The sequence below is a fragment of the Ammodytes marinus genome (genome assembly GCF_949987685.1).
Source record: "Ammodytes marinus genome assembly, chromosome: 11".
Lineage (NCBI taxonomy): Eukaryota > Metazoa > Chordata > Actinopteri > Uranoscopiformes > Ammodytidae > Ammodytes > Ammodytes marinus.
In genome coordinates, this window is record NC_137215.1 from 2,766,199 (window position 1) to 2,791,549 (window position 25,351).

General features: G+C 39.6%; 3 protein-coding genes across 3 annotated transcripts; 1 reads left to right on the top strand and 2 right to left on the bottom strand.

Moving 5' to 3' along the window:
- Positions 1-3,538: 3,538 nt before the first annotated feature.
- Positions 3,539-5,052, bottom strand: LOC307257553 (ovarian cancer G-protein coupled receptor 1-like; the record flags this gene model as incomplete). Its single annotated transcript, XM_080036814.1, has 3 exons — positions 3,539-4,067; positions 4,166-4,353; positions 4,873-5,052. The coding sequence occupies 3 exons, from the start codon at positions 5,050-5,052 to the stop codon at positions 3,539-3,541; spliced, it is 897 nt and encodes a 298-aa protein (XP_079892940.1).
- Positions 5,053-16,578: 11,526 nt separating this feature from the next.
- On the bottom strand, positions 16,579-18,866 carry LOC307257554 (G-protein coupled receptor 4-like; the record flags this gene model as incomplete). The annotated part of the gene is made up of 3 exons (XM_080036815.1): positions 16,579-17,116; positions 17,216-17,403; positions 18,687-18,866. 3 exons carry the CDS (start codon positions 18,864-18,866, stop codon positions 16,579-16,581), a joined length of 906 nt encoding a protein of 301 aa, XP_079892941.1.
- Positions 18,867-23,326: 4,460 nt separating this feature from the next.
- Positions 23,327-25,029, top strand: LOC307257555 (G-protein coupled receptor 4-like; the record flags this gene model as incomplete). The annotated part of the gene is made up of 3 exons (XM_080036816.1): positions 23,327-23,467; positions 24,194-24,411; positions 24,516-25,029. 3 exons carry the CDS (start codon positions 23,327-23,329, stop codon positions 25,027-25,029), a joined length of 873 nt encoding a protein of 290 aa, XP_079892942.1.
- Positions 25,030-25,351: the final 322 nt, after the last annotated feature.

Genomic DNA, 25,351 nt, shown 5'->3' on the forward strand with positions numbered 1-25,351 from the left:
GACAGATATAGTTTGTTCCATTAAACTGAGAGTTCTTTGTAATTCGGGAAGGTTTTATGGAAACAAATTGATATCTGGCTGCTTGTTGTTACTTAGCCTGGGGATATAGTACTGCTCCAGGGAGTTAGTCTATGACAGGTTGTTTATTTGTTTTGTTTTGTTATGTTTGTCAATAGTCTACAACTGCAGAGTAGACTTATTAGTTTTATTTAGAATACATCACATAGGGTGTTCTAGTTTTAAATTGGTGAATTTTGTTAATCAATTGGAGGGAATAGGGGTGTTCGTCCTGTTAAATTGATTAGATTTTACATTTTAAAAATTAAATTACTTGTAAAATAGATACATTTGATATAGAAATAAACAAAGAAGAGGAGACTGGTGAAGAAAAGTCTCCTCTACCCCTTCCTGTGTCTCTTTCCATTGAGACCCAAAACCCCGGCTCCTCAGCTGCTCTTCTGCTGGCAGGTCCAGAGAATCAGATAAAGAACAGTAAAGAGAAAGGTGGTGGCCCAGGAGATGAATAAGAGAATGTTGTTGAAAGTGTAAGAGGAAAAAGATTGTTTGGAACTGATTGTTTATGGATGTTATAAAGAAAGAAAAAGTATGTAGGGGAAGGGAGATAGAAGGTTTTGTAAGTGTGCATACAATTGTTATGCTGTTATGATGGGTTATAAAATGCTCGTCTCCTAAAGATGACCAGAGTTCTGACTAAATTGCTAAACGCTTTAAAGTTTAGAGCTAAATATCTCGCCAATCCAAGCCCCATAGTAAACCTTAAAGATTAAAGGTGCAGTCAATCATTTGAAGTTCCAGCATAAACTTACAAAAAAGCGTCCTTTTGTGTTCTTTTTATGAAAATGTTCACTGAAAAGACTTGTTCAATGCTTTTGATTTGAATTACAAGTTAAAGGGGATTTTTATGCTGAAAATATGATCATAATGTGTATTGTTGATATAAATTGATTCAAAAACTGGTTAACTGTAAAGACACCTATACTTAACCTACATGTTAACTTTTGTTATTTGAAGAACAAACTATAACACCATGTCAGATTTGGAGAAGTAGAGAGCTTCTCAGGAATGTGGTGTGTGTGTGATTCAATCCCATGCAGAAAAGGGAGGGCCTGTCTCACTGACTGCCTGTATGTGCTTGAATGCTGCCCAAACACAGACAAAACATGTGAACTGAAGAATGAAATCAAACCTATCCTAAAATGTTGTTGTGCGTTAATTGTGACATCTAGAGCAAGCAAAATGGATAGGATGATATTTTAGAAACAACCCTGGCAGAATGATGAGCATTTCTTTTGAGAACATGTTACTGCTCAAATTCATTCTGTTTCAGATGCAAGGAGAAGACGAAGCTGACCATGCTTCAATAAGGACAATTGGACACTGAGGAACAATCTGAATCGGTTATGGTAATATCCTACATAACCATTCCCCCAGTGACTGTGATATGAAGGACACTTTGCGTCAAAATGCCACAAAAGGGACTTGTTGACCACCAAGACGACCTAGGTTCCTGTTCCCTGGCTTCTGCAAAAAACTGTCCTCTCTGAAACTGTACATAGACGATGTGGCACCAGTACACAAACTTGCATTTTCACAACTGTGATGTTGATGTACTTGATATTATTCTGCTTGACTGAAATATATTTACTCATATGCTTTGCCCTTTTTGCTTTGAAGTGTTGCAAGAAAGTTGCATTAAATATTATAAAAAGGGTGGAATGTTAACAGAATTTAGTTTGCTTTATGATTGTATAATATTTTAATGCACAATACATGCTTTCTGGCTGTTGAACTTTGTCCCACTAACCAAAGTGTTTTGCTTCAAGTTGTTGTTAGCCTTGAAGAAGAAACTGCCTAATAAGATTTTGGCCCATACAGAGGTATGACGCATTCATGTGCACAGTAAGAAAAGACTCCCTAAATTTCCCATATCCTGTTATCTGCCTAATTAAAAACATTTCTGCTTTCGCCAGCAAAACGGGCTGGACACACCAAACTTAGTGTGTGTTTGCGCACACACCAACTTCTCTTGCATATAATCTCTGTACACTGTTCATTCGATGTATTCAATCATGTACGCCCATTTGTGATACATGTTGTTTGACCCTTGCATGCTGTTTGCAAGTAAATTCACCTGCTTCCAAGAAGGCCTGACTCAGTTTCAATTATTCAAACACTTGGGTAGTTTGATGAAATAATTCTAGTAACACATAGTGTCCTTTATGAGTTGATCCGCCGTTTTCAAGTTTGGGCAGAGCTGTGGTCTACACTTCAACAGCACATAACTTGACAGTAGCCTCTGCCGATTCTGCCATCAACACCATTTAAAAGGGAGATTGTTCTGGTCTAGAGGGGAGGAAGGTGAAATAACTCGGATAACAAGTTGATTCTAAGTTGAGGTTTCTTTATTGGCACACATCTACAGAATATTCATGGGCAGAGTACATCCCGGATTCAGCTTCACTATAGTAACACATTCTATGCAATATATACAAAGATTTGAGAGTAGATATGTACTGAATACTCAAATGCTAATACATAAATATTGTAAATGTGATTATATTTGTTAATATATGCAGTGCATTGTCATCAAATACAATCCCCCTATCAGTGATTAAAGTTTACTAATATATAAGTATAAATACCAGCACAAATGTGTAAAGTAAAATAAAACTAGCAGTAGCAATAGTCACAGACAGTAATGCATACATAATTAGATATTTCTTGATTCCTATTTAGCCAATTTTCAAATTCATACCCCTATACATATTACTCTAGAGCATCATTATTTCAGGTATATTTCTAATAGGGACAATTCCCTTACAAGTACCTCAAGAGTATTTCTCAGTACCTGTGTGATAATCTCTCTAATGGCAAAATGGATATCCATTTTTCATACCACATTGTAATATCAGGATATGGGATTGTTTAAAAGATACAAAGGGACATCATCTGCATACAGTGAAATCCTGGGCATTTGTTTTAAAGTTTGGATACCAGCACTCAAGGTGCTAGATCTGATCATGTTCCATTGCTAATTCAAATAATAAAGGAGATAAAGGGCATCCTTGTTTGGTACCTTTTACTTATAGAGAAAGGGGTAGACATTACCCTCATAATAGAAACTGATGCTAATGCTGCAGAAAATTACAATTTAACCCATTCCGTTATCCGTCTCCGAAAGCATACTCCTTTAAAGTTTTTAACAAATAATCCCACTCTATATGATCAAAGGGTTTTTATGCATCTAAAGAGACCACTAAAGCATTACGTTTCTTAATCTTAATTTACTGTAAAATACCTAATAATCTCCTAATGTTTGAATATGTTTTGGACAAAGCCAGTCTGGTGATGTCCCACAATTTGTGGTAAAATGTGACTAATCCCACAGCAAGAAGTTCAGGTAAAATGTAACAGTCTGCATTTTGAATACTAATTGGACTATGAAACAATAAACCCTCCTTTTTCTATTAATCTACATGTTCCATCTTCTCCTTCCCTCTCTCTCTCCCGCTTTCGCTCAAGCTGATTCCGTACCTGTTGTCATTGCAACTGATGAACTGCTGACATCATTGTTGTCCATTCTGCAACAACACAGAGAGGCCAACAGCTTGTCTATGGTCCCTTTCTTCATGAAAATATACAGAAATAAATCTGCAAGAGCACTCATCTTAAAAAACATGTAGGACATGTTGCAGAGAGATGTGTTAAATCTTCCCAAAGCAAAAATAAAGAGATTAATGATGGATGGCGAAAACAGCAGCGTATAACTGACCAGCACAAGAACCAAAGTTCCCACAATTCGTCGTTTTTCATCAGAACGGACCGACTTGGAAGCAGACAGAGCTTTGAGTGTTCCACCCAGGAAGAAGATGAACAGTGGCAGGGGAAGGAGGAAGAGGACTATCATCATGATGTGAACATTTACCTCCCTTAAGTAAATGATTAAAGGGACAAGAGGAACGGCCCAGACAAAGACACAGACCGCCACAGAGATCTTGATAGTTCTTCTGAAGCGGTACCACAGTGGATGGGCGATGACCAAATACCTTTAATACAAGACAAACACACACACAGGAACTTGTGAATTACATAATAAAACATTGATGAGACATGGAAGTATTTTCACACATGAACAGATAGCCACCTTTCCAGGGCGATGCACACCATGAAGCCAACACTGGCCACCATACCATAAAAGTGAATACACTCGAATATTTCGGTTATCTGCTTATTCTTAGGTTTTGCCTCCCAACCGATCAGGCTGCAGAGCTGAATGAGGTCGGAGATGAGAAGGTTGATGACGTAGATCGGAGCAACATGATCCTTTCTCACCTGCAGGAAAACATTGGGAAACGTTGACAAGCAGTTGCTAACATGGAGCCTGACTTCATATTGAGCTGATGTCTTAGGGAGCTTTCACACCTAAAAGTCAGAACCAAGGTCTTAACTAGGGACTATTTTTAATTTTTAAATCCCCTGTGTAGATTTGATCCTCTTAGGTTTGTTTTCACATTTCAGTTTTGACCGCCACTAAAGAACTTTCCATACCTACGTCCGTGGACATCACCTAAATGGGCTGCATCCCCCTATACTGGACATGGATTGGTTTGTAGATGGGAGTGCGTTTGATGTCTGCGTTTCTATTCAGTGGTAAAGCCTTCACCAGTTTGAATGAATGAAGAAATATGTATAAACAGATTCATATACTGCAGCGCTGTGTAGTTCAGGCAGCCGTCCAGACAACGCACACCTCCTGCTTTGACCATAGTTGTAAATAAAAAATTGCCCGTTTCCCGTCACCACCAGACACACAGACAAACAATAAATACATCTCTGTCATAATGTACATACCAGCGAATAAAGAGAGTAGATGGCCACAAGGGTCAGAGGAAGGCCGATAGCAATGATTATACATGTCGCCACATGCATGATGAATTGTACATTCTTGTCTTCCTCATCACTGCTGGATGTGCTGTTGCTGTTATTGCAGCTTTTGTTCAGGGAGGTGTTGTTAAAGTTGCAATCCGCCATTCTTCAGTGAGACCTGTTGATTGTTTTTTACAAAAAAAAATTTAAATATTTGAATTCCTTAAACCTGCAGTGTGTAGAATTTTGGGTTTTATTTCCTATCAGATTTTGTAGAAAGTAATTATAATATCCATAAGTACATTTAATTTAGTGCATAATAGCTGAATTTTTTTTTTAATTATTATTTTTTCCCTTAGAAAGGGTCTCATATATGTCCATATTTCTGCATATTTTGGACCAAGGCCTAGTGCCGCCATCTTGAAAGTGTCATAGTTGGAATGTCATCATGTGCATTGTTTAAAATTTAGAATTGTTCTTGTCCTTGAAGGCCACTGTAGCTTCTGTTATTATTCTAAAGGGGTGGGGTTACCCAGGGAGCGTTGCATTCTAGAACTTTCTAGAACTTTCTTGATGATGTCATATTACACAGTGCACCTTTAAGGCCGTTTCAGATGGTAGGCGACATTCCGCTCACGTTGTCGCCTGGCACCGCGGCTTCACTTTGCACTCCCCGTGTGAAGTGACGGGCGGAGGAGCGCGATTGTGATTTTTCAACCGCCGCGACAAAAAGATAAACAGTTCTCAACTTTTCCAACGGCTCCTACGAGCGCGCGCAAGCGTTCGACGAGCACGGAAGCGACAGTTCCACGGGAGTGCGCCCGCTTGTCGTGCCGTCTGACAGAACGCCGCGCCTTCTCTCTGCCCGCTCGCCTCTCCATTGACAATGCATTGCTAGGGGCGACAAACGCGTTCCGTCTGAAACACCCTTTAAAGGTCATCAAGGACAAGAACAATTCTAAATTCCAAACAATGCACCTGATGACATTCCAATGTAGAAAATGTAATATTAATATTTGTAATTCTCCACTCAGGAGGATAATTCAGATTATTTTACACCAATGAGGACATATTTATGAATGAGGATATTGATTTTAGCTAATAAATTACTTAAAATCTTACACAGTGCCCCTTTAATATTTGCTACTTGACATGTGAATACAATTCAATTAAATAATGCATTCATTAAGTCACTTTTGTAGTGCAGAAGCAAACCCAATTTTAGGACAGTATACTGTAAAATCACCTCTCTATCAAGAAACACAAATACAGATTTGTATTGTAGTAATAATTTAAAAACCATTTCCATTTTTATTTTCAGTTCTTGTTTTTCCTGTTCTTAAGGAACGCAACTCACTTGTTGCCCCACCTGTACACTTCCGAGGCTGAAACTAACGACTTTGATTTCATCCAACTAATTCCATATATTAGTGCTACCAGCAGGATTTAGTAGTGATTTACATTAAAAGCTATAAAAACACACTGACTTGCCTCGTAATGACTTCCAGTTGTTGTTGTTGTTGTTGTTGTTGTTGTTGTTGTCCTGATGGGTTCTCTGATCCTCTCTGTAAATGCAACATAAACCTTCCAGTCAGAGTCTTTTACCAGCTCCGCAGGAAAGTGGTTCTGGGATGGGTCGCCCACCCTTATATGCCCACACACACACACACACACACACACACGCACACACACACACACGCACGCACACACGCACGCACACACACACACACACACACACACACACACACACACTGTTATTAAAGGGATATTGGGTGATGCTTTAGAAGGGATTGTTAGAAGCTAGATAAACTGTGTTCATTGGAACTAAAGCAAGATACAACTACAATGTTGTAGGTTTGGTTTGTGAAGTTTGAGGAGACACACTAAAGTAAGAGGTTCTACAAAAAGTCTGCTGTGTTTTTCCTTCTTACTACAGAGTGGTTGATGAACACAGTAATGCCTGTTAATCTACATTTCTTTTTTTTAAGATATCTTTTGAGAATTTTTATGCTTTATTGATAGTGTAGAGACAGAGGTGAAAGGGGGCAGAGAGGGGAGTGACAAGCAGAAACGACCGCGGGCGGCAATCGAACCCGGGTCTGCTGCTTGGCCCGGCCCGGGGGGGACGCCCTACCAACTGAGCTAAGGGCGCCCCGACATGTTCTTTTTCTGTTATCAGATTGTGGTAACTCACACATGATGTGCATTTCCGGCTAAACGGATGAAGCTGATATTTGGTTTTATCTGGTTCTTATCTTCCTCTGATATCTCTACTGAAAATGCATGAAACATTTATTTAATTCACCAGGGAGAACTTGAATATATATCATAACATTTAAAAAATCCCAGAGTTTTAGGGCCAACATAGAATGTATTGTGTTACGGATTAATTTTCTCATTTCAATAAATCATCATTAACTGAATCATTACCCGACAGTAACCTGTCTTGGGTTACATAATTCATTGGACAGCTGGAACCAAACATTTTGCAATAGCAACAATAGTATTAATTAATAATACTAATAAATGATTAAAGTGTTTTTGGGCAGAACAATTAGGAAAACAAACTTAATTTGCATTAACCCCATTCTTGAAAATAAATAATCTAACACCAGTTTGATGCCTATTACACAGAGTTCAGAAAAACATACATGATTTAATATAATTAATAAAAGGGGAGAAATCTATTTTTTTTACATACTCAGTTTCCCCGCATTAGTCTGTACACCTACAGTCCAATTCTTTCTCCTTGTTACAGTTTGCATATTGACATTAATGACTGTTTTCATTTATAATATCCTTTTCATAATCTCTATAATATAATATCACAAGATTTACCTTTAAAAATATACTAGACCTCACCTGAAAGAGTTCCTTAAACCAATGTCTGTTGTGTTGTCCTCTGCATCCAAACAGTCTGCAGTGATGATGGTGAGTGACTACATGAACTAGGTTCCTGGTAATACATAGTTGCTTCTTTTAACCCTTGTGTGGTGTTCATATTGTTGAGGCCTAAAGGCAGCATACACAAAAGCACATTAAAACACCTTCCTCTGTGGAAGAGAGAGTTTTTTATGTTCAATTGTTAACAATTGAAAGGTTCCATCTATAATGAAGTGGTTCTCACTTTGTAATTGGGGTTATTATCTACATATCAGCACAAGTGTTTGATATCTATTATGTTGGACCATGAATCGAAGTTAAAGCGGCAACGAGTAACATTTAAATATCTTTTAAACAGCCTCATGTTTCCTCTCATAATCATAAATTACCTTTAACAGCAAACGAGACCATCAGTGCAAAGAAAGACGTTTTTATATAGTTTTTATTACTGCGTTTGATCTGGTTGTACACCCAGTCCGATTTTCGGTTCACGTGTGCATGCTCTATGGTCACATATCCGTATTGGTCGCAGATTTCAGTGTGGCGCAGGAACGCGATTTGAGAAGCCTATCACTCCAGGTGAGGGAAGGGGATAGGGAGACCAGATCCCAATTCACCAGATGTGGGACAAAGACTACGTTTGTGCGGGACAATGCGGGACAAAATAAACTTGTGTCACCACCGGTAATGCCAGAGACACGGCTTTCTATATTAAAGAATAGTGATGGGTCGGTCGCGAACGAGCCGGTTCAAAGAGCCGGCTCTTTTAAGTGAACGATGGGAGTCGGCTCCCAACTGAGAGCCGTTTAAAAAAATTAAATAACAATATATAGATTTTTTTAAACATAAAGTCTGTATAGGTGTTTCTATCCAGGCCACTTTGTGTATCAGAGAGGTCTAGAAACAAGTCAGTGCATTTATTTGGTGGTTTCAGAGAGTTACATGGGTCTGTAAATGCAATGAAAAAAAACGGCTACGCAATGTATTGATATTGGAAAATTTAATTTTTACTTTTGAATACTACTGTACAATGGTATTGGATAATTGCAGTGATATAGGCCAACACATACTCATCAGAAGTCAAAACGGGGCTACATTTGGCTGAATTATAAAAGGTATAATATGGAAATATGGAGAGCCGTTTGGGAGCCGAAAGAGCCGGTTCTTGTTGGTGAGCCGATCCAAATGATCCGGCTCACTAAAAAGAGCCGAAATACACTATCTTTAGATCAGCGCGCAGCAGTTAAGTTAGCTACTGTTAAACAAATAGAGCATTAAGGCTGCGGCTTCACATTAAAAGCATTTCACTGGCTTCACATTAGCATTTCTCTTGACAAACGTGAGTTGGCTTTTATTTTGAAGTAACAGGAAGGTAAACGCTGAAGCAGGCAGCACCTTCACAGAGCCCAGCAGCCCCCGACAGCGTGATACACACACACAGACAAACGGAGACTGCAGCTATCGGATAAATGCCAGATTATAAAACACGCATTTAAAAAGGGGGGCTCACTTTCAATAACAATGCGGGACAACGTCTCAATTTGCGGGACGTGTGAAAAGTAATGGAAATGCGATCTGGTCACCCTAGAAGGGGAGCGGGTGCCTTGTTTGAGACAGTTGTTTGTCTTCATAATGACTGAACCATCAAAGAAAAAAAAAGAAAATGCAATGAAGAAAAGCTAAAAGGGAGTGATAGGCGGGTGGGAGGGCGTTGCCAAGCAACGTATTCACAATTTCACGGAGTGAACCTAGACTGCAGTGTTTACTCCTAAATGAATGAGCGGTAGCCTACTAAAACAAAGTTTACTTTCCTCACCAGCATCATCAGATGACCATTATTCATCTGATATAGTCATTATTTACAAGTTACAACAACATAAACACTACCTCATCGTGATCCATACTAACGAACTGCCATCTCTCGTTCATTCGCTTTGTGTGGGGACAGACTCGTTCAGCTCTGTGAGAGGTGACAATGCATCAACTCATTGCAATCAGGTGTGTTTAGCACTTACTGGCATTATTTAATGCTGTGTCACTAACCACTCTCACCGAAACGAAAAGAGTCCGGTGCCCTCCACACTTTCAACACACGGACACGCACCATATTGCTTCCTGATTATTTGAATCTTGCATGCCCTGCACAAGCTAGAAAACAGCTTCACGACAGCTGGTGTCGTAAAAATACTACCGCTTTTGTTCAAAGGTGTCGCCAACGTGCCGACTTACTCGTAGTAGCTTTAATGTCCACAAATTGATCCCAAAATGATTCACTAACGGTGGTGTATTAATGATGCATCCTGTATATTGCTTGACAGTGTGACCATTGTTAATGGCGTATCCATGATGTAATCAAATTCTAATGCAGATGAAAAACGGTTTAGTAATTTTAAGAATCTGCTTCCTGCCCAATTTCTTGAAAGCACAATAAAAAATATATTCGCTTATAGCCATTGCCGAATCTGCCATCAACACCAACTGAAAGGGAGATTATTCTGGTCTAGAGGGGAGGAAGGTGAAATAACTCAGATAACAAGTTGATTCTAGGTTGAGGTTTCTTTATTGGCATGCATCGACAGAGTATTCATGGACAGAGTACATCTCAGATTCAGCACTAGCTGCATTGTGGACGCACTAGTCATTTCATAATGATGTGCATGGAAAACATAGTAACACATTTTATGCAATATATACAACGATTTGAGAGTAGATATGTATTGAATACACAAATTCTACTACATAAACGTTTTAAATGCGATTATATATTTGACTAAATGCAGTGCATGGTCATCAAATAAAATCCCCCTATCAGTGATTAAAGTTTAAGACTGAATACATATAAATACAAATACAACTGTGTAAAGTTAAATAAAAACTAGCAGTAGCAATAGTCACAGACAGTAGTGCATGCAAAATGTAATATTTCTGGTACCTATTCAGAACATTTTCAAATTAGTACTCCTATACATATTACTCTAGAGCATTATTCTTTCAGGTATATTTCTAATGGGGACCATTCCCTTACAAGTACCTCAAGAGTATGTCTTAGAACATGTGTGATAATCTCTTGAATGGCAAAATGGACATCCATGTTTTCATACCACATTGTAATATCAATATATGGGATTGTTAAAAAGATAAGAAAGGACATCATCTGCATACAGTGAAATCCTGCTCATTTGTTTTAAAGTTTGGATACCAGCATTCAAGGTGCTCGATCTGATCATGTTCCATTGCTAATTCAAATAATAAAGGAGATAAAGGGCATCCTTGTTTGGTACCTTTACTTACAGTGCTGCTTGAAAGTATGTGAACTAGGGTTGCCACCTTGGAATAAGGAAAAAAAGGGACACTTGATGTTTGGGGCGGAGGGCTCGGCCATTATTAGGCTACCAGTTCAGACTGCCCAGTGTAATGACCTTTAATAACCATACACACCTACAGTGCTTTTTACATTATAGGCTAAATAGGGAGACTGAGGTGGGGACCCTGGACCTTGTAGGGGGGTCTGGGGGAATGCTCCCCCGGAAGAAAAAAATGCAACATTTTAAAGTAAAATTCATCAATCTGGTGCAGTTTGAGAAGAAAACTGCATGCAACCAGGCCCAGGGGCCCAAGGGCTCAGGGGGGCCCTGAGCCAGATATACTGATAGTAACTTTACATGTCGCATTGCCAAAGAGCTCAGTCACTCATGTCAATAACAGGGTCCAAAAAGGAATAGCCTAAATATAAGGAAATAAATCATCATGGCCCCTCAACTAGTAGGTGAAAAATAGAAAAGCAAGTGCAAAACAAAAGCATTATTAGCTATATATTATGGGCTTCATAAGGGGCCTCTAAGGCCCCCACACACATACAGGAATAAGCTTTCAACGTGTAAATTCTATACTGTTCATAAAAAGTAGCTTTCCACCCTGTATCTGTTGCAATGGGCCCCTCCATCATATAACATGGGTCTGCAGCAGAGATGGAAATTAACTTTTTTGCCTACCAGCCACTGAGGCTGGTAGATTTAAAAATCTACCAGCCACTCGTCTTTTTTACCAGCCACTTTTTACACGCAATCTCTTTTTTAATATATGCGTTAATGTTAAACAATACAATAGTAAGATTAGCTAATAAAAGTGTTTTTCATACAAATGTTTTCCATCAGAAGTCATGTCTACTGTTAGTAGGTGCTACCAAGGAACTGAGTTGCAAATGGTACACTCTTACTATATATGATACACAATACACGTCATCTTTACTTCAAAACATTTTATAATTGAACTCCATATATACTCTGGGTTCAATGCAACTTTTTTCCCAACTGGCCTGCTTGGCCAATAGATCCGAGTTTTACTGGCCCCTTGTATATTTTCACTGGTCCTGCAGACACCTTTTTTTCATCATTTAGTCAATAATTATAATACAGTATTGAAGTTAGCTTTAGATTTATTTTTTTATTTTTAGTTAATGATGTGAAATGTTGATATTGTGCATACACATAATATAAAACCAGGCAAACATATAAATGTGAAGCCTACAACTGAAAGTATGTGGAAGGAGTGGCCAGAAGTGCGGTACTTTGATGATTTATTTTATTCTTGAATTTGGGCAGTTTAATGAATAGTTCACCTGCAGAAGTCATGGTCAAACATAGGGAAAAATAAGAGATGAAGGTCTGATCAGTCTTTGTGGTGTGGTATGCTGTGTTTATCACTTTCTCTATGCATTAGGGATGTGAATGTGTCGACCCAATGACCGGTTTTCCACTTGCGCTCAAGTCGAATTTAAAAATAGAAATCTGAAAATCTGTTATGCCGTTTTATTAATGGGAGATGTCACCGTGCGAGTTCACGTCTGGTCGTGTGCGCGCTGCAGGAGCGTCACTTCTGCAAGGTGCGTGCATGAAGTGATCAGCTACACATACGAGTCCGGTGTGGGACCATGTTTTCACTGTTGATAAAAAACAGTGCAGTGCAAAAGATGCAACATAATGTTAAACGCTCGTCTGAGGCTTTAGTGTTAAATCATCTAGAAACACACGATGCCTTCGTCCAAGCAAAGCAGCGTTTCAACGTCAGATCTCACCAGCGAGCGAGCCGCCGCGCGCGGAAGAACTCTGTTTGAGGCTCAAATAATAACCGGGGATATTCTCCCCGTTGGCGATATCGATGGGAGAGGCTTCCCTGTTTGTATGCGATCCGTTTGAATGTCTCGAGCCTGAAAACACTGTAGCCTACAGTGAGCCGGGTCCCTCCGTTAGTTTCTGTTTCAGCCGACACAATCACAATCACCTCTAAGCACGGACAGCGTTAAATAAAGCATCTCATTTGTATTACCATTTGGGCTTTGATGTAAATACTGTAACAACGGCGGCAGCTCTGCTGCTTAAAGGAAAAGCGCAGTTTTCACTTCATTTTCTGCACCTCAACCTCTGCTTTGGGAAGAAAAAAAGGGGCAAAGTAAGTCGATTGATTTGTCGACTTATGCCTCCACATGTCTCGCAGACAGTATTTCCTCGCGGAGCGGATCGCGCCGTAGTTCAGTTCGACTAGAAAGGCAAAAAGAAACTGTGGGACTGTGCAGCGCCCTGGCATCATGTTTATGACGAATGTATTAAATATGCAAATTCGATCGGACCTGACTGGAAAGTATTACCCGACACAGTGGTGGGTGAAGTGACACATTTTACACGCCAGCACGCAAATCTACCCGCATTTGGCGTGTGGCGGGTGTTAATTTCCATCCCTGGTCTGCAGACCAATCTACTGAAATGTTTTTACAGTTGCAGAGTAAAGAGTGCTGCATGTTTAAGAAAAATAATGTTCCTTCTGCAGCTCAAGATTTGATTTAAATCTAAATTTTCCTCTGAAAGTGCATCAGATTAATGCATTTTACTTTAAAACCAATTTTCTTCCTGGGGGGCATGCCCCTGGACCCCCCAACAAGGTACAGGATATCTCCCACAGTATCCCAAAATCCTGTGGGAAACACTGACTCCCTTAATATGTTTATGCCAGTAAATGTATATGCAGTATCTGTGCGGAAAAGTCAATGTACCTGACTGGATATGGAGGGGAGGGGGCTTTAAGAGTCTGGGCCTATTATCTCATAATCCGTCTATGAACCAACTGGTTTCCACAATCTTTTTTATTTTTGCAGGGAGCATGCACAAGCATTATTCATAGAAAAAAAATCAAAAAGAAAATGTGTGGGGCCCCACACAGGGTCTTGAAACGGGCCCCGAGATCGTTAAGACCGCCCCTGCACGGTTGTCGTGTTGCCTGACGAAACGCTGCACCTTCTCTCTGCCCGCCCGCCTCTCCATTGAGAATGCATTAGTGGGCGCAACAAAGGCCTCGGCCCGTGTGAAACGGCCTTAACTACTGAACGAAGGAAATCAAATGAGGTTCTGGCATTTTCCCGAAAAAACGGGACAAATTATGTCCTGGGACAGCTGGTGAAAAAAGAGAGCAATTTTGGGGGAAACGGAACGGGTGGCAACACTAATGTGAACCCCTTGAGCATTTTGGAATTTTAGGACAGAGACTACTATGTATCTATAGGCACTTTCACATCCGAGCAAACAAATATTACATGCGGGATCCCCCAGGGTTCCATTCTTGGGCCTCTTCTGTTTAACATATACATGCTCCTGCTAGCTCAGATTATGAATATGAACAAATTATGTTACCATAATTATGCAGACGACACACACATTTACAAAACCATATCACCAGGAGACTATAGTCTGATACAAGCACTGAATAAGTGCATTGAACAAATCAATGACTGGATGTGCCAACATTTTCTTCAATTGAACAACAATAAAACTGAAGTAAAAATAAAAGTCAGAACAATTAAAAGTCAGTGCACAGCTGAAATCTGTTATGTTAGAAACCACACACCAAGCCAGAAATCTTAGTCATAGATTCAGACTTGAATTTCAAAAAAACACATTAAATCAATTACTAAGCCATCCTACTACCACCTTAAAACATATCAAGAATTAAAGGGCTAATGTATCAGCAGGATTTAGAAAAACTTGTCCATGTGTTTATTTTTAGTAGACTTGACTACTATTGCAGTGTCCTTGCAGGCCTTCCGAAAAAATCAATCAGACAGCTTCAGCTAATTCAGAACGCTGCTGCTCGAGTCCTCACCAGGACCAAAAAAGTGGATCAAATCACCCCAGTTCTAAAGTCTTTACACTGGCTTCCTGTCAACCAAAGAATTGATTTCAAAATACTGATGTTGGTTTATAAAGCCCTAAATGGTTTAGGCCCAAAATACATCTCTGACCTGCTGATCCGTTGAAACGTCCAGAGCTCTCAGGTCGTCTGGGACAGGTCTACTTACAGTCCCCAGAGTTAGGACTAAACAAGGAGAAGCAGCTTTTAGTTTTTATGCACCAACTATCTGGAACAAACTGCCAGAAAACAAGTCTGAAGAATTTCCTGTTAACATTTTAACCTGTAATTTTTTATTTTATTTAAAGGTGCAGTGTGTAATATGACATCATCAAGAAAGTTCTAGAAAGTTCTAGAACGCAACACTCCCTGGGTAACCCCAACCCTTTCGAATAATAACAGAAGCTACAGTGGCCTTCAAGGACAAGAAAAATTCTAAATTTTAAACAATGCACCTGATGACATTCCAACTATGACACTTTCAAGATGGCGGCACTAGGCCTTGGTCCAAAATATGCAGAAATATGGACATATATGAGACCCTTTCTAAGGGAAAAAATAATAATAAAAAACAGATTCAGCTATTATGCACTAGATTAAATGTACTTATGGATATTATAATTACTTTCTACAAAATCTGCTAGGAAATAAAACCCAAAATTCTACACACTGCAGGTTTAAATGTGTTATCTATTTTATTTTCATTTTATATTTCTATTCATGTTTTTAATCCCCTTTCTAATGTGTTTTCTATACTTGATGTATTTTAATCTTGCCCCTGTGAAGCACCTTGAATGGCCTTGTGTCTGTCATGTGCTATAGAAATAAACTTGCCTTGCCTTGCCTAATAATCTTCTGATGTAATATGATTGCCTGTTTTGGACAAAGCCAGTCTTTTCCTTTATTTGTGATGTTTGTGATACATTGTGATAAATCCTAGTAGCAAGAAGTTCAACTAAAATGTAACAGTCTGTGATTTGAATATGTATTGATCTATGTACCAATATAACCTCTTATATATATATAACCACATTACCAGGACAGAGCTGCCATCCATGTAGGACCTCTACACTCAGCACTGCAGGAAGAACACTAACCGGATTATTAAAGACCCTCATCACCCCAGCAACAAACTGTTTCAGCTGCTCCCGTCTGGTAGACTCTACCTCAGCATCCGGTCTCGCACCACCAGACTCAGGGACAGTTTCATCCCACAGGCAATAAGAATGTTGAACTTCTTAGCTCACCACAATGACACTTTCTAACTTGCCACCTCATACCAGTCGACATCTGGATAAACACGTCTGTTTACATTTTACATTTATTAATTTTGTATTCAGGTCTCTGCTATTCTTGTGTTCCTCCCATACACTTAATTCTTATTATTAGTATTACTATTATTATTGTTGTTGCTTTTTTATTATTTAAGTCTCAGCTTCCCACTTGTGTTTCTTTGATACTTATACACTTTCTTTATTGCACTGTTGGAGGAGCCCAAGACTAAATAATTTAATTGCCAGCGACTACTCTGTAATTGTTGTGCATATGACAATAAAACCATCTTGAATCTTCTTTTTTATATTTGTCTAATTGTTCCATCTTTTTCCTTCCCTTTCTCTCTCCCTCTTTCACTCAAGCTGACTGCGTACATGTTGTCATTGCAACTGATGAGCTGTTGTCATCATTGCTGTCCATTCTGCAACAACACAGAGAGGCCAACAGCTTGTCTATGGCCCCTTTCCTCATGAAAATATACAGAAATAAATCTGCAAGAGGACTCAAACTAAGACACATAATGCACAGGGTGAAAAGGGGTTTGAAATACATCTTTCTCATTGCTAAAAAGAGAAAAATTATGAATGGCAAAAACAACAGTGTATAAATGAGCAGCACCAGAACCAAAATCCCAACAATGCGTCGTTTTTCTTCAGTGGGGACCGACTTGGAAGCAGACAGGGCTTTGAGGGTCCCACCCAGGAAGAAGATTAACAATGGGAAGGGAGGGAGGATGAGGGCAATTTTGATGGTAGTTCTGACTTCATTTGCAAACCCCAAAAAGTAAGTTAGTAAAGGGACAAGAGGAAGGGCCCAGACGAAGACACAGACCACCACAGAGATCTTGATAGTTCTTCTGAAGCGGTACCACAGTGGATAGACGATGACCAAATACCTGTAATACAAGACAGACACATGGAGTTTGTTATGCTGTATAATTACATAGTGAGACATTGATCAGACATGAAATTAGTTTTACACATTAATTAGCTACCTTTCCAGGGCGATGCACACCATGAAGCCAACACTGGCCACCATACCATGAAAGTGAATAGCGTCATATATTTTGAATATCTGCTCATCATTAGGTAGTGCCTCCTTAACGATCATGCAGCAGAGCTGAATGAGGTCGGAGATGAGAAGGTTGATGACGTAGATTGGAGCAACATGATCATTTCTCACCTGCGGGAAAACATTGATGAAAGTTGACAAGCAGTTGCTAACATGGAGCCTGACTTCATATTGAGCTGCTGTTATAGGGGGCTTTCACACCCATTTTTTTAATCCCCTGTATGGATTTGATCTGCGTAGGTTTCACGCGCAGTTTTGCCAGTGAACTAAAGAACTTTCCAAGACATGCCTACGTCCGTGGACATCACCTAAATGGGCTGCACCCCCCTATACTGGACATGGATTTGTTTGTAGATGGGAGTGCGTTTGACGTCTGCGTCTCTATTCAGTGGTAAAGCCTTCACCAGTTTGAATGAATGAATGAAGAAAAATGTATAAACAGATTCATTTCCTGCAGCGCTGTGTAGTTCAGACAGCTGTCCAGACAACACACACCTCCTGCTTTGACCATAGTTGTAAATAAAAAATTGCCCGTCTCCCATCACCATCCCCCGCCCCGCTTCTACAGTTCCACCGTCAGCGGCTCATTTCTGTTACGGTGTGGCAGACAGGCAGGCAAGCAGGACCCAAACGCAAGACGTCGTAGCAAAAGAATAATTTATTAAGTCCAAAAAATACAACAAAAAGGCCAACAGGCAAAAATGCAAAAAGTCCAGGGAAAAAAAGTAAAGCAGGGAACACACAAGACAAAGACTCACTGACACGAAACAAACCATAATGCACAGACAAGGAACAAAGGAACACAAGGAGTATATATATAAGACATAACGAGACACAGGTGAAACACATTAGGGGCGGGAACAGCAATCAACAAGAGGGAAGCTAGACAGGACATGGGGAGGAAACAAGACAGACATACCAAAATAAAACAGGAAACCACAAAAACCAAGACAGGACAAGACGGACCATGACAATTTCTCCTCTTTGTGACTGGCGATAGCCGGCCAGGACTTCCTGTAATTGGTCCAAAAGTCCGAACCATCCAAAAACTGCCCTCACTTTGGACAAAGACCGAACCATGGGTCAGTATAATCCGGATCGAGACCACCTCTTTAGGTCGGACCAAGGTCCGCCTGTTTAGTCCGGACACACAAAGTCCGGACCAAACAAGGAAGGTGTGAAAGCTCGCTGAGTAAATTAAACTGAAAACCTACAGACTGTCTTGACAAACTAAATGAAATTGGTGGCGCACCATAGAATTTATTTTTTTAAATATTGCAGGTCATTAGAACACTTTATCACAATCAATCAAACATATCAATATCCTTTATAGACAGACTGTAAGACAGACACACAGACAAACAATAAATAAATCTCTGTCATAATGTACATACCAGCGAATAAAGAGAGTAGATGGCCACAAGGATCAAAGGAAGGCCGATAGCGATGATTATACATGTCGCCACATGCATGATGAATTTAACATTCTTGTCTTCCTCATCACTGCTGGATGTGCTGTTGCTGTTATTGTAGCTTTTGTTCAGGGAGGTGTTGTTAAAGTTGAAATCCGCCATTCTTCAGTAAGACCTGTTGATTGTTTTTTACAAAAAAAATCTAAATATTTTAATTGCTACTTGACATGTGAATACAATTCAATTAAATAATGCATTCATTAAGTCACTTTTGTAGTGCAGATTGCAAACCCAATTTTAGGTTAGGTAGATTTATTGTAAAATCACCTCTATCAAGAAACACAAATACAGCTTTAAATTGTATTAATAATTTAAAAACCATTCAGTTTTTATTTTCAGTTCTTGTTGTTCTTGTTCTTAAGGAACGCGACTCATTTGTTGCCCCACCCATACACTTCTGAAGCCGAAACTAACGCCTTTGATTTCATCCATCTACGTTCATATTACCAGGAGGATTTAGTAGTGGTTTACATAAAAAGCCATAAAAACACACTGACTTGCTTCGTGATGACTTCCTGTTGATGTTGTTGTTGTTCCTTTTGTATTCTGTGATCCTCTCTGTAAATGCAACGTAAACCCTCCAGTCAGTTCAGAGTCTTTTACCAGCTCCACAGGAAAGTGGTTCTGGGATGGGTCACCCACCCTCACATGCGCACACATACACACTGTTATTAAAGGGATAGCAGCACAAATTGATGTAAAAGTAAAGTACTTGCCTCTGAGATGTAGTGAAGTTGAAGTATAAAGTTGTATAACCCAACACATACTCGTATTTATTGTACAGACGTGTACGGAGAAGAATAAATAAATTTCCTGGCCATTCAAACATTTCAATTCACCAGGAAGAACTTAAATATATATCATAAAATTTTAAAAAATCACATAGTTTTAGGGCCAACATAGAATGTATTATGTTATGGAATCATGTTATCATTTCAATTAATCATCATTAACTGAATCATTACCTGACTGTAAACTGTCTTGGGTTATATAATTCATTGGACAGCCGAAACCAAAATTGTAGCAATAACAACGATAGTATTAATTAATAATACTAATACATTATTCAAGTGTTTTGGGGGCAGAACGATTAGGAAAACAAACTTAATTTGCATTAACCCCATTCCTGAAAATAAATAACTTAACACCAGTTTGATGCTTATTCCACGGAATTCATAAAAACATACATTATTAAATAAAATGAATACAAAGGGTGATATCTATTTCTTTACATAATTAGTTTACCCACAGTTGTCCGTGGACCTGCAGTCCGAAGCTGTCTTTTTAATAATCTCTATAATATAATTTCTACATTTAAAAAGCTACTAGACCTCACCTGAATGAGTTCCTTAAACCAATGGCTGATGTGCTGTCCTCTGCGTCTGTGGTGGTGATGGTTAGTGAGTAATATATCATTGCTTCTTCTAAGGAAGTGCGAAAGGGTCAGTGCCACTCTGGTCCCCTGCTGGGTAAGAGAGAGTGAATTAAAGTGGAAAGACTATTTGACTAGAGAGATTATTTAAAGTTCATTAATGCACTTTTACATGGTTTTTCAATGGGCTACCCGGTGTGTCAAGAGACTCCCAACATAAGAGAGAAAAACCACTCTCTCTTATCCACCTCCACCTTTCTGAAAAACCTGCATACCAAAACCACAGCCTGATTGTCCCCCTGTTATAACTTCATATAACTTAAGTATTAAAGATATTTTTTGGCATTTTTATACTTTTTATTGATAGTGTAGAGACAGAGTTGAAATGGGGCAGAGAGGGGAGTGACATGCAGAGAACGACCGCGGGCTGGAATCGAACCCGGGTCCGCTGCTGGCCAAGGCCCATGGGGGGGACGCCCTACCAACTGAGCTAAGGGCGCCCCCCAGATATATTAAGTTGATGTTTGTTTTCGTTAGTGACAATTGTGTTTTCCATATGGAAAGGCGAGCTTTACCTAGCTGTTTTACTGTATTATTAGTCATAGATGATCATGTAGCACGAGTTGAGACATTGTTTGACTAAATATTGACTATCAGTTGCGAGTCATTCGGATTGGTCATGTCGGATATTTAAGCTTGATGTAGATCTCTTCAAATTGTCTTGTATATATTCAAGCCTGTCAAAGACGAATTTCTTTCATTTGTGAACAACAATACAATTTTCTTATCGTATCTTAGAGCCATGGCCTCGGGTTTTAGAGATGCTGATCTTCATCCCGACCACATCACACTCGATCCAGTGAGAGCTGAAGGTCACAGACGAACGATTCCATCGGGACCACATCATCTGCATAAAGCAGCATTGAGATCCTCAGCCCACCGAAGCTGTAACCACTCATCCCCGCGACAACGCATTGTTGACCTCTCCCTCCCCACGAGAACTAATCGCTCTAACTGCCGAGAATCCAGACTCAGCTCTTGCTTTGAGCGTACAGAGATTGGATGGTCCTGAACAGTCACCCCCACCCCAATACTGTTACAGCACCTCCCTCAGTATCTCCCGCCTTCTCCAGATCCACAAAACACAGTTAGACCGGAGAGACACAGTCCAAGGCCCCTCTTGGATCTTTGAGAGAAAGGAGAACTCTTATCTTGTTTCAGGGCCAGGACGGAATCTGAATGTTTCTTCTCCAATCTGAGGCTCGACTTTCGGCTGAATCCTCCTTGGAGAAAACTTTACCAGGGAGGATGAGCTTAAAATCTTGTGTGTTGTTATTTAGTTTACCTTGTTCTCTCCAACATGTTTGGAATCTAACATCATACTCACAAACCTGCACATCAGGTCTCTGTTTGCAGATTAGCGCTTGTGTGACATCTGGAGCTGAGGTTGCAAAGTCCTGTAAAAATGTCCTAAGCTACTCTCAGTGAGTTTCTTATGTTCAATTGTTAACAATATACATGTTCCATCCAGCCCTGATGCTCCTGACAGCACAAAGGAACATCAATCTCATAATGAAGAGATTCTTACTTTGTACAAGTGGATCCCAAAGGATTCACTAATGGTGGTTGTGCATCCTGTATAATGCTTGACAGTGATAATGGCTTATCCATTACTTCATCAGCAATAACAAGAAGCAGGGCAGGATTTATTTTCTTTTACTGTTTCAGTTTTGAGTTTGGGGCATTCGATGCAACAAAAATATTTACACTTCTTCTCTTGAGATTTTGAAATTAACAGGCTGACCAACACACTTCAACTTATACCTCGGCCAGGTCCCTCTTGTTGATGACATTTACTTTTCTTTTAATGGGACTTCCTTATAAAATAAAGATTAAGTTGCCCTTATATCGTTCCATCTCTTACTATTTATATCATAAGGTGTAGCCGTCTTAATGCTTGACGTGACACCTGTGTAGTTTCGGGATGTGTGGTTTTTCAGGACAGATACCTTACTGGATTCCTCGCTTGCTTAGCTTGTTAGGCTGAGGGAGCTGGCCGCTTTAGCAAAGATGGAGTTTTACCCAACGCGGCGGGTTGAACTTAAAAGCCGTCGCCGGTGAACCTAAGGCTCAACTAAAGCAGCTAGCTCCCTCAGGCTAGTGAGCTAAGCTACCGAGGAATCTATCAAGTTTAGCTTTGATTCAGTAAGTTATCCGTCCTGAAAACCCACACGTCCCAAAGCTACACAGCGGGTGAAGCTCTTGCACTTGCCGGCTTGCGAGCTTCACCGAGAGAGTCAATGGATTGAAGCAGCAGGACAAGTCGCTGGGAACGGAACTGCTGCTGCTCATACTGTTGCCGTCGCCGCCATCTTCCATAGACTAAAGCAGTAGAAGTTCAACCACCAATCACACGCAGAGCCCGCCCCCTGACTTTTGATGACTGAAGTTGACAGATCTGCAGCAAGTTACACCGACGATAAATAAAAGTATGAAAGTACAAATAAAAGTATAAATAAATGTTTACAAGTATTAATAAATAACTAAAATTATAAATACACAATTAAACGTATGAATACATATATAAACATTTGAACATTTAGTTATATAATAAGACAATTGTTTATGTGTTTATTTATACTTTTACTTATTTAATTTTGGCACTTAAAACCCTCCATACTTTTGGCACTTTCTCACTTCCTCTAAAGAAGAAATGATAAATTAACAGGAACCTATTGCATGTACCCACTTACTGTCACCACCTCACACTGTTTGGATGCAGGGGACAACACAGCAGACATTGGTTAAGGAACAAGTAAGGTGAGATATAAATATAAATATTGTGATATATTATAGAGATTATTTAAAAGGAAACATAACTAGGGGTGTGAATCTTTTTGACTTCCACGTTTCAATTACATTTTGATTATGAGGGTCAAGATTTGATTCTAAATTGATTTCTCGATTCAGTACATAGGATGATATTAGGATCTGTGCTAAGAAATGCGTTGTGGCAAGATAAGGCACGAAAGAAGAGAAAAGTCATTTTATATGTTTGAAATGTAGTATCAACTGATTGCTATAATGTAAACACACATTTTTTTCTATCCCTCTTTAAACACTGTTGGAGGAGTGAAAATATTTATTAAATTTTTAGTTTGAAACTCATCAACAGGTCTCACTGTGAAGAATGGACAATTTCACCACCATTACCTCACAGAACGAAAGCTACATGATCAGTGTTAGATTCAACATGCATGTGGCGACATGTATAATCATCACTATCGGCCTTCCTCTGACCCTTCTGGCCATCTACTCTCTTTATTCTCTGGTATGTACATTATGACCAAGATTTATTTATTTTCTGTCTGTATAATGTGTCTGTTGTACATATTGCCTGGGACAAAGAGATGTTTGTACCTATATATTTTTAGGAAAATTCGACTCCATAATTGCGCTTTATTTAAACGTGGACCCTAACCACATGTGTGGCTGCATTTCAGCCTACTCTTAAACTGTGAATGCCACCAGTTAGTTACAAATAACAAGAAGAAACATTTAAACAATAAGTACAGCATCATTTGTTTTTATGTTTTTATAAAAAAAAAAATGTGAAATGCAATATTTTTAGTCACCGTAGATTCTGGCATTTTTTGGCATTCCATGCTAAACAGAAGCACCCGAACATTGTTATTGTGAGCATAATGAACATGTAATAATAAATATTGCATGTTGTATAATTCCAAACTGAAATGTAGATTCCTCGAATGTGTATCCACCAAACCACTCAGATAAGTTCCTCTGCAACCATGCTGTCTGGATCAGTTATGAACCTTCATGTTCTGGGATCCACAGAGCATGAAGCCTCTGTTTGTTTGATTAATACAATTTGCTTTAAAACAGTATATTACGTCTCATTTTCTCACAACAAACATTTAGTTCAAAGACCGGGCTGCCCATGTGGCCTCAAAGACGTAATACGATTGCTGTAAACTCTCAGGGCTGGATTTACGAAAAAAAAATGTTGTGCAAATGTTTTACCAATGTTTTCCTGCAGGTGCAAAAGGATAATGTTGCTCCGATCTACGTCATCAACCTTCTCATCTCCGACCTGATTCAGCTCTGCTGCATGATCGTTTTGGAGGCACTACGTTACCGTGAGAAGACAGATGAGGAGCGACTGATGTATTCGCTGATATGGGACATCTTCCTATTTATTCACCTAGATGGTGTTATGGTCAGTGTTGGCTTCATGGTGTGCATCGCCCTGGAGAGGTAGCTATCTGTCTATGTGTTAGAAACTACTTCCATGTCTGATCAATGTCTTATTATGTAATTGTGAAGTTCCTCAAACTCCATGTGTCTGTCTTGTATTACAGGTATTTGGTCATCGCCTATCCACTGTGGTACCGCTCCAGACGAACTGTCAAGATCTCTGTGGTGGTCTGTGTCTTTGTCTGGGTCCTTCCTCTTGTCCCTATACTCACGTTTCATGTATGGGCTAGAAAGATGGTCTCATTTACCTTATTAACCGTCCTCCTCCTCCTTCCCTTCCCACTGTTCATCTTCTTCCTGGGTGGGACCCTCAAAGCCCTGTCTGCTTCCAGGTCGGTCCCCACTGAAGAAAAACGACGCATTGTGGGAATTCTTGTTCTGGTGCTGCTCATTTATACGCTGCTGTTTTTGCCCTTTATAATTTTTTTATTTTCTGTATACATTCAATATGAATTTGACCATTTCCGCTTCACCCTGACCTTAATGTTCCTTAAGTTGAGTCCTCTTGCAGACTTAGTTCTGTATATTTTCATGAGGAAAGGGTCCATAGACAAGCTGTTGGCCTCTCTGTGTTGTTGCAGAATGGACAGCAATGATGACAACAGGTCATCAGTTTGAATATAGACAACATGTAAATACACAGTCAGCTTTAGAGAAAGAGGGAGACAGAGAGAGCGAGAGAGAGAGGGGGGGGGGGGGTGAAACCAGAAAGAGAATGTAGAAAAAAGAAAAGAACAGACTGGCAGGTACCGTGATCCATTTGATATCCAAAAAAGAAAGCTTTGATATGATGATTGACCTTAAAGGGTAACTGCACCCCCTGTTTGAGCTACTGCACGATTTTGAAAAATGCTTTCAGACCATGGATTCTGAATTCCGTTTGAGAACCATTGTTTTTAAACATTCCGACATCAGCCGGCCGACTTTCGGGAAGGGGGGG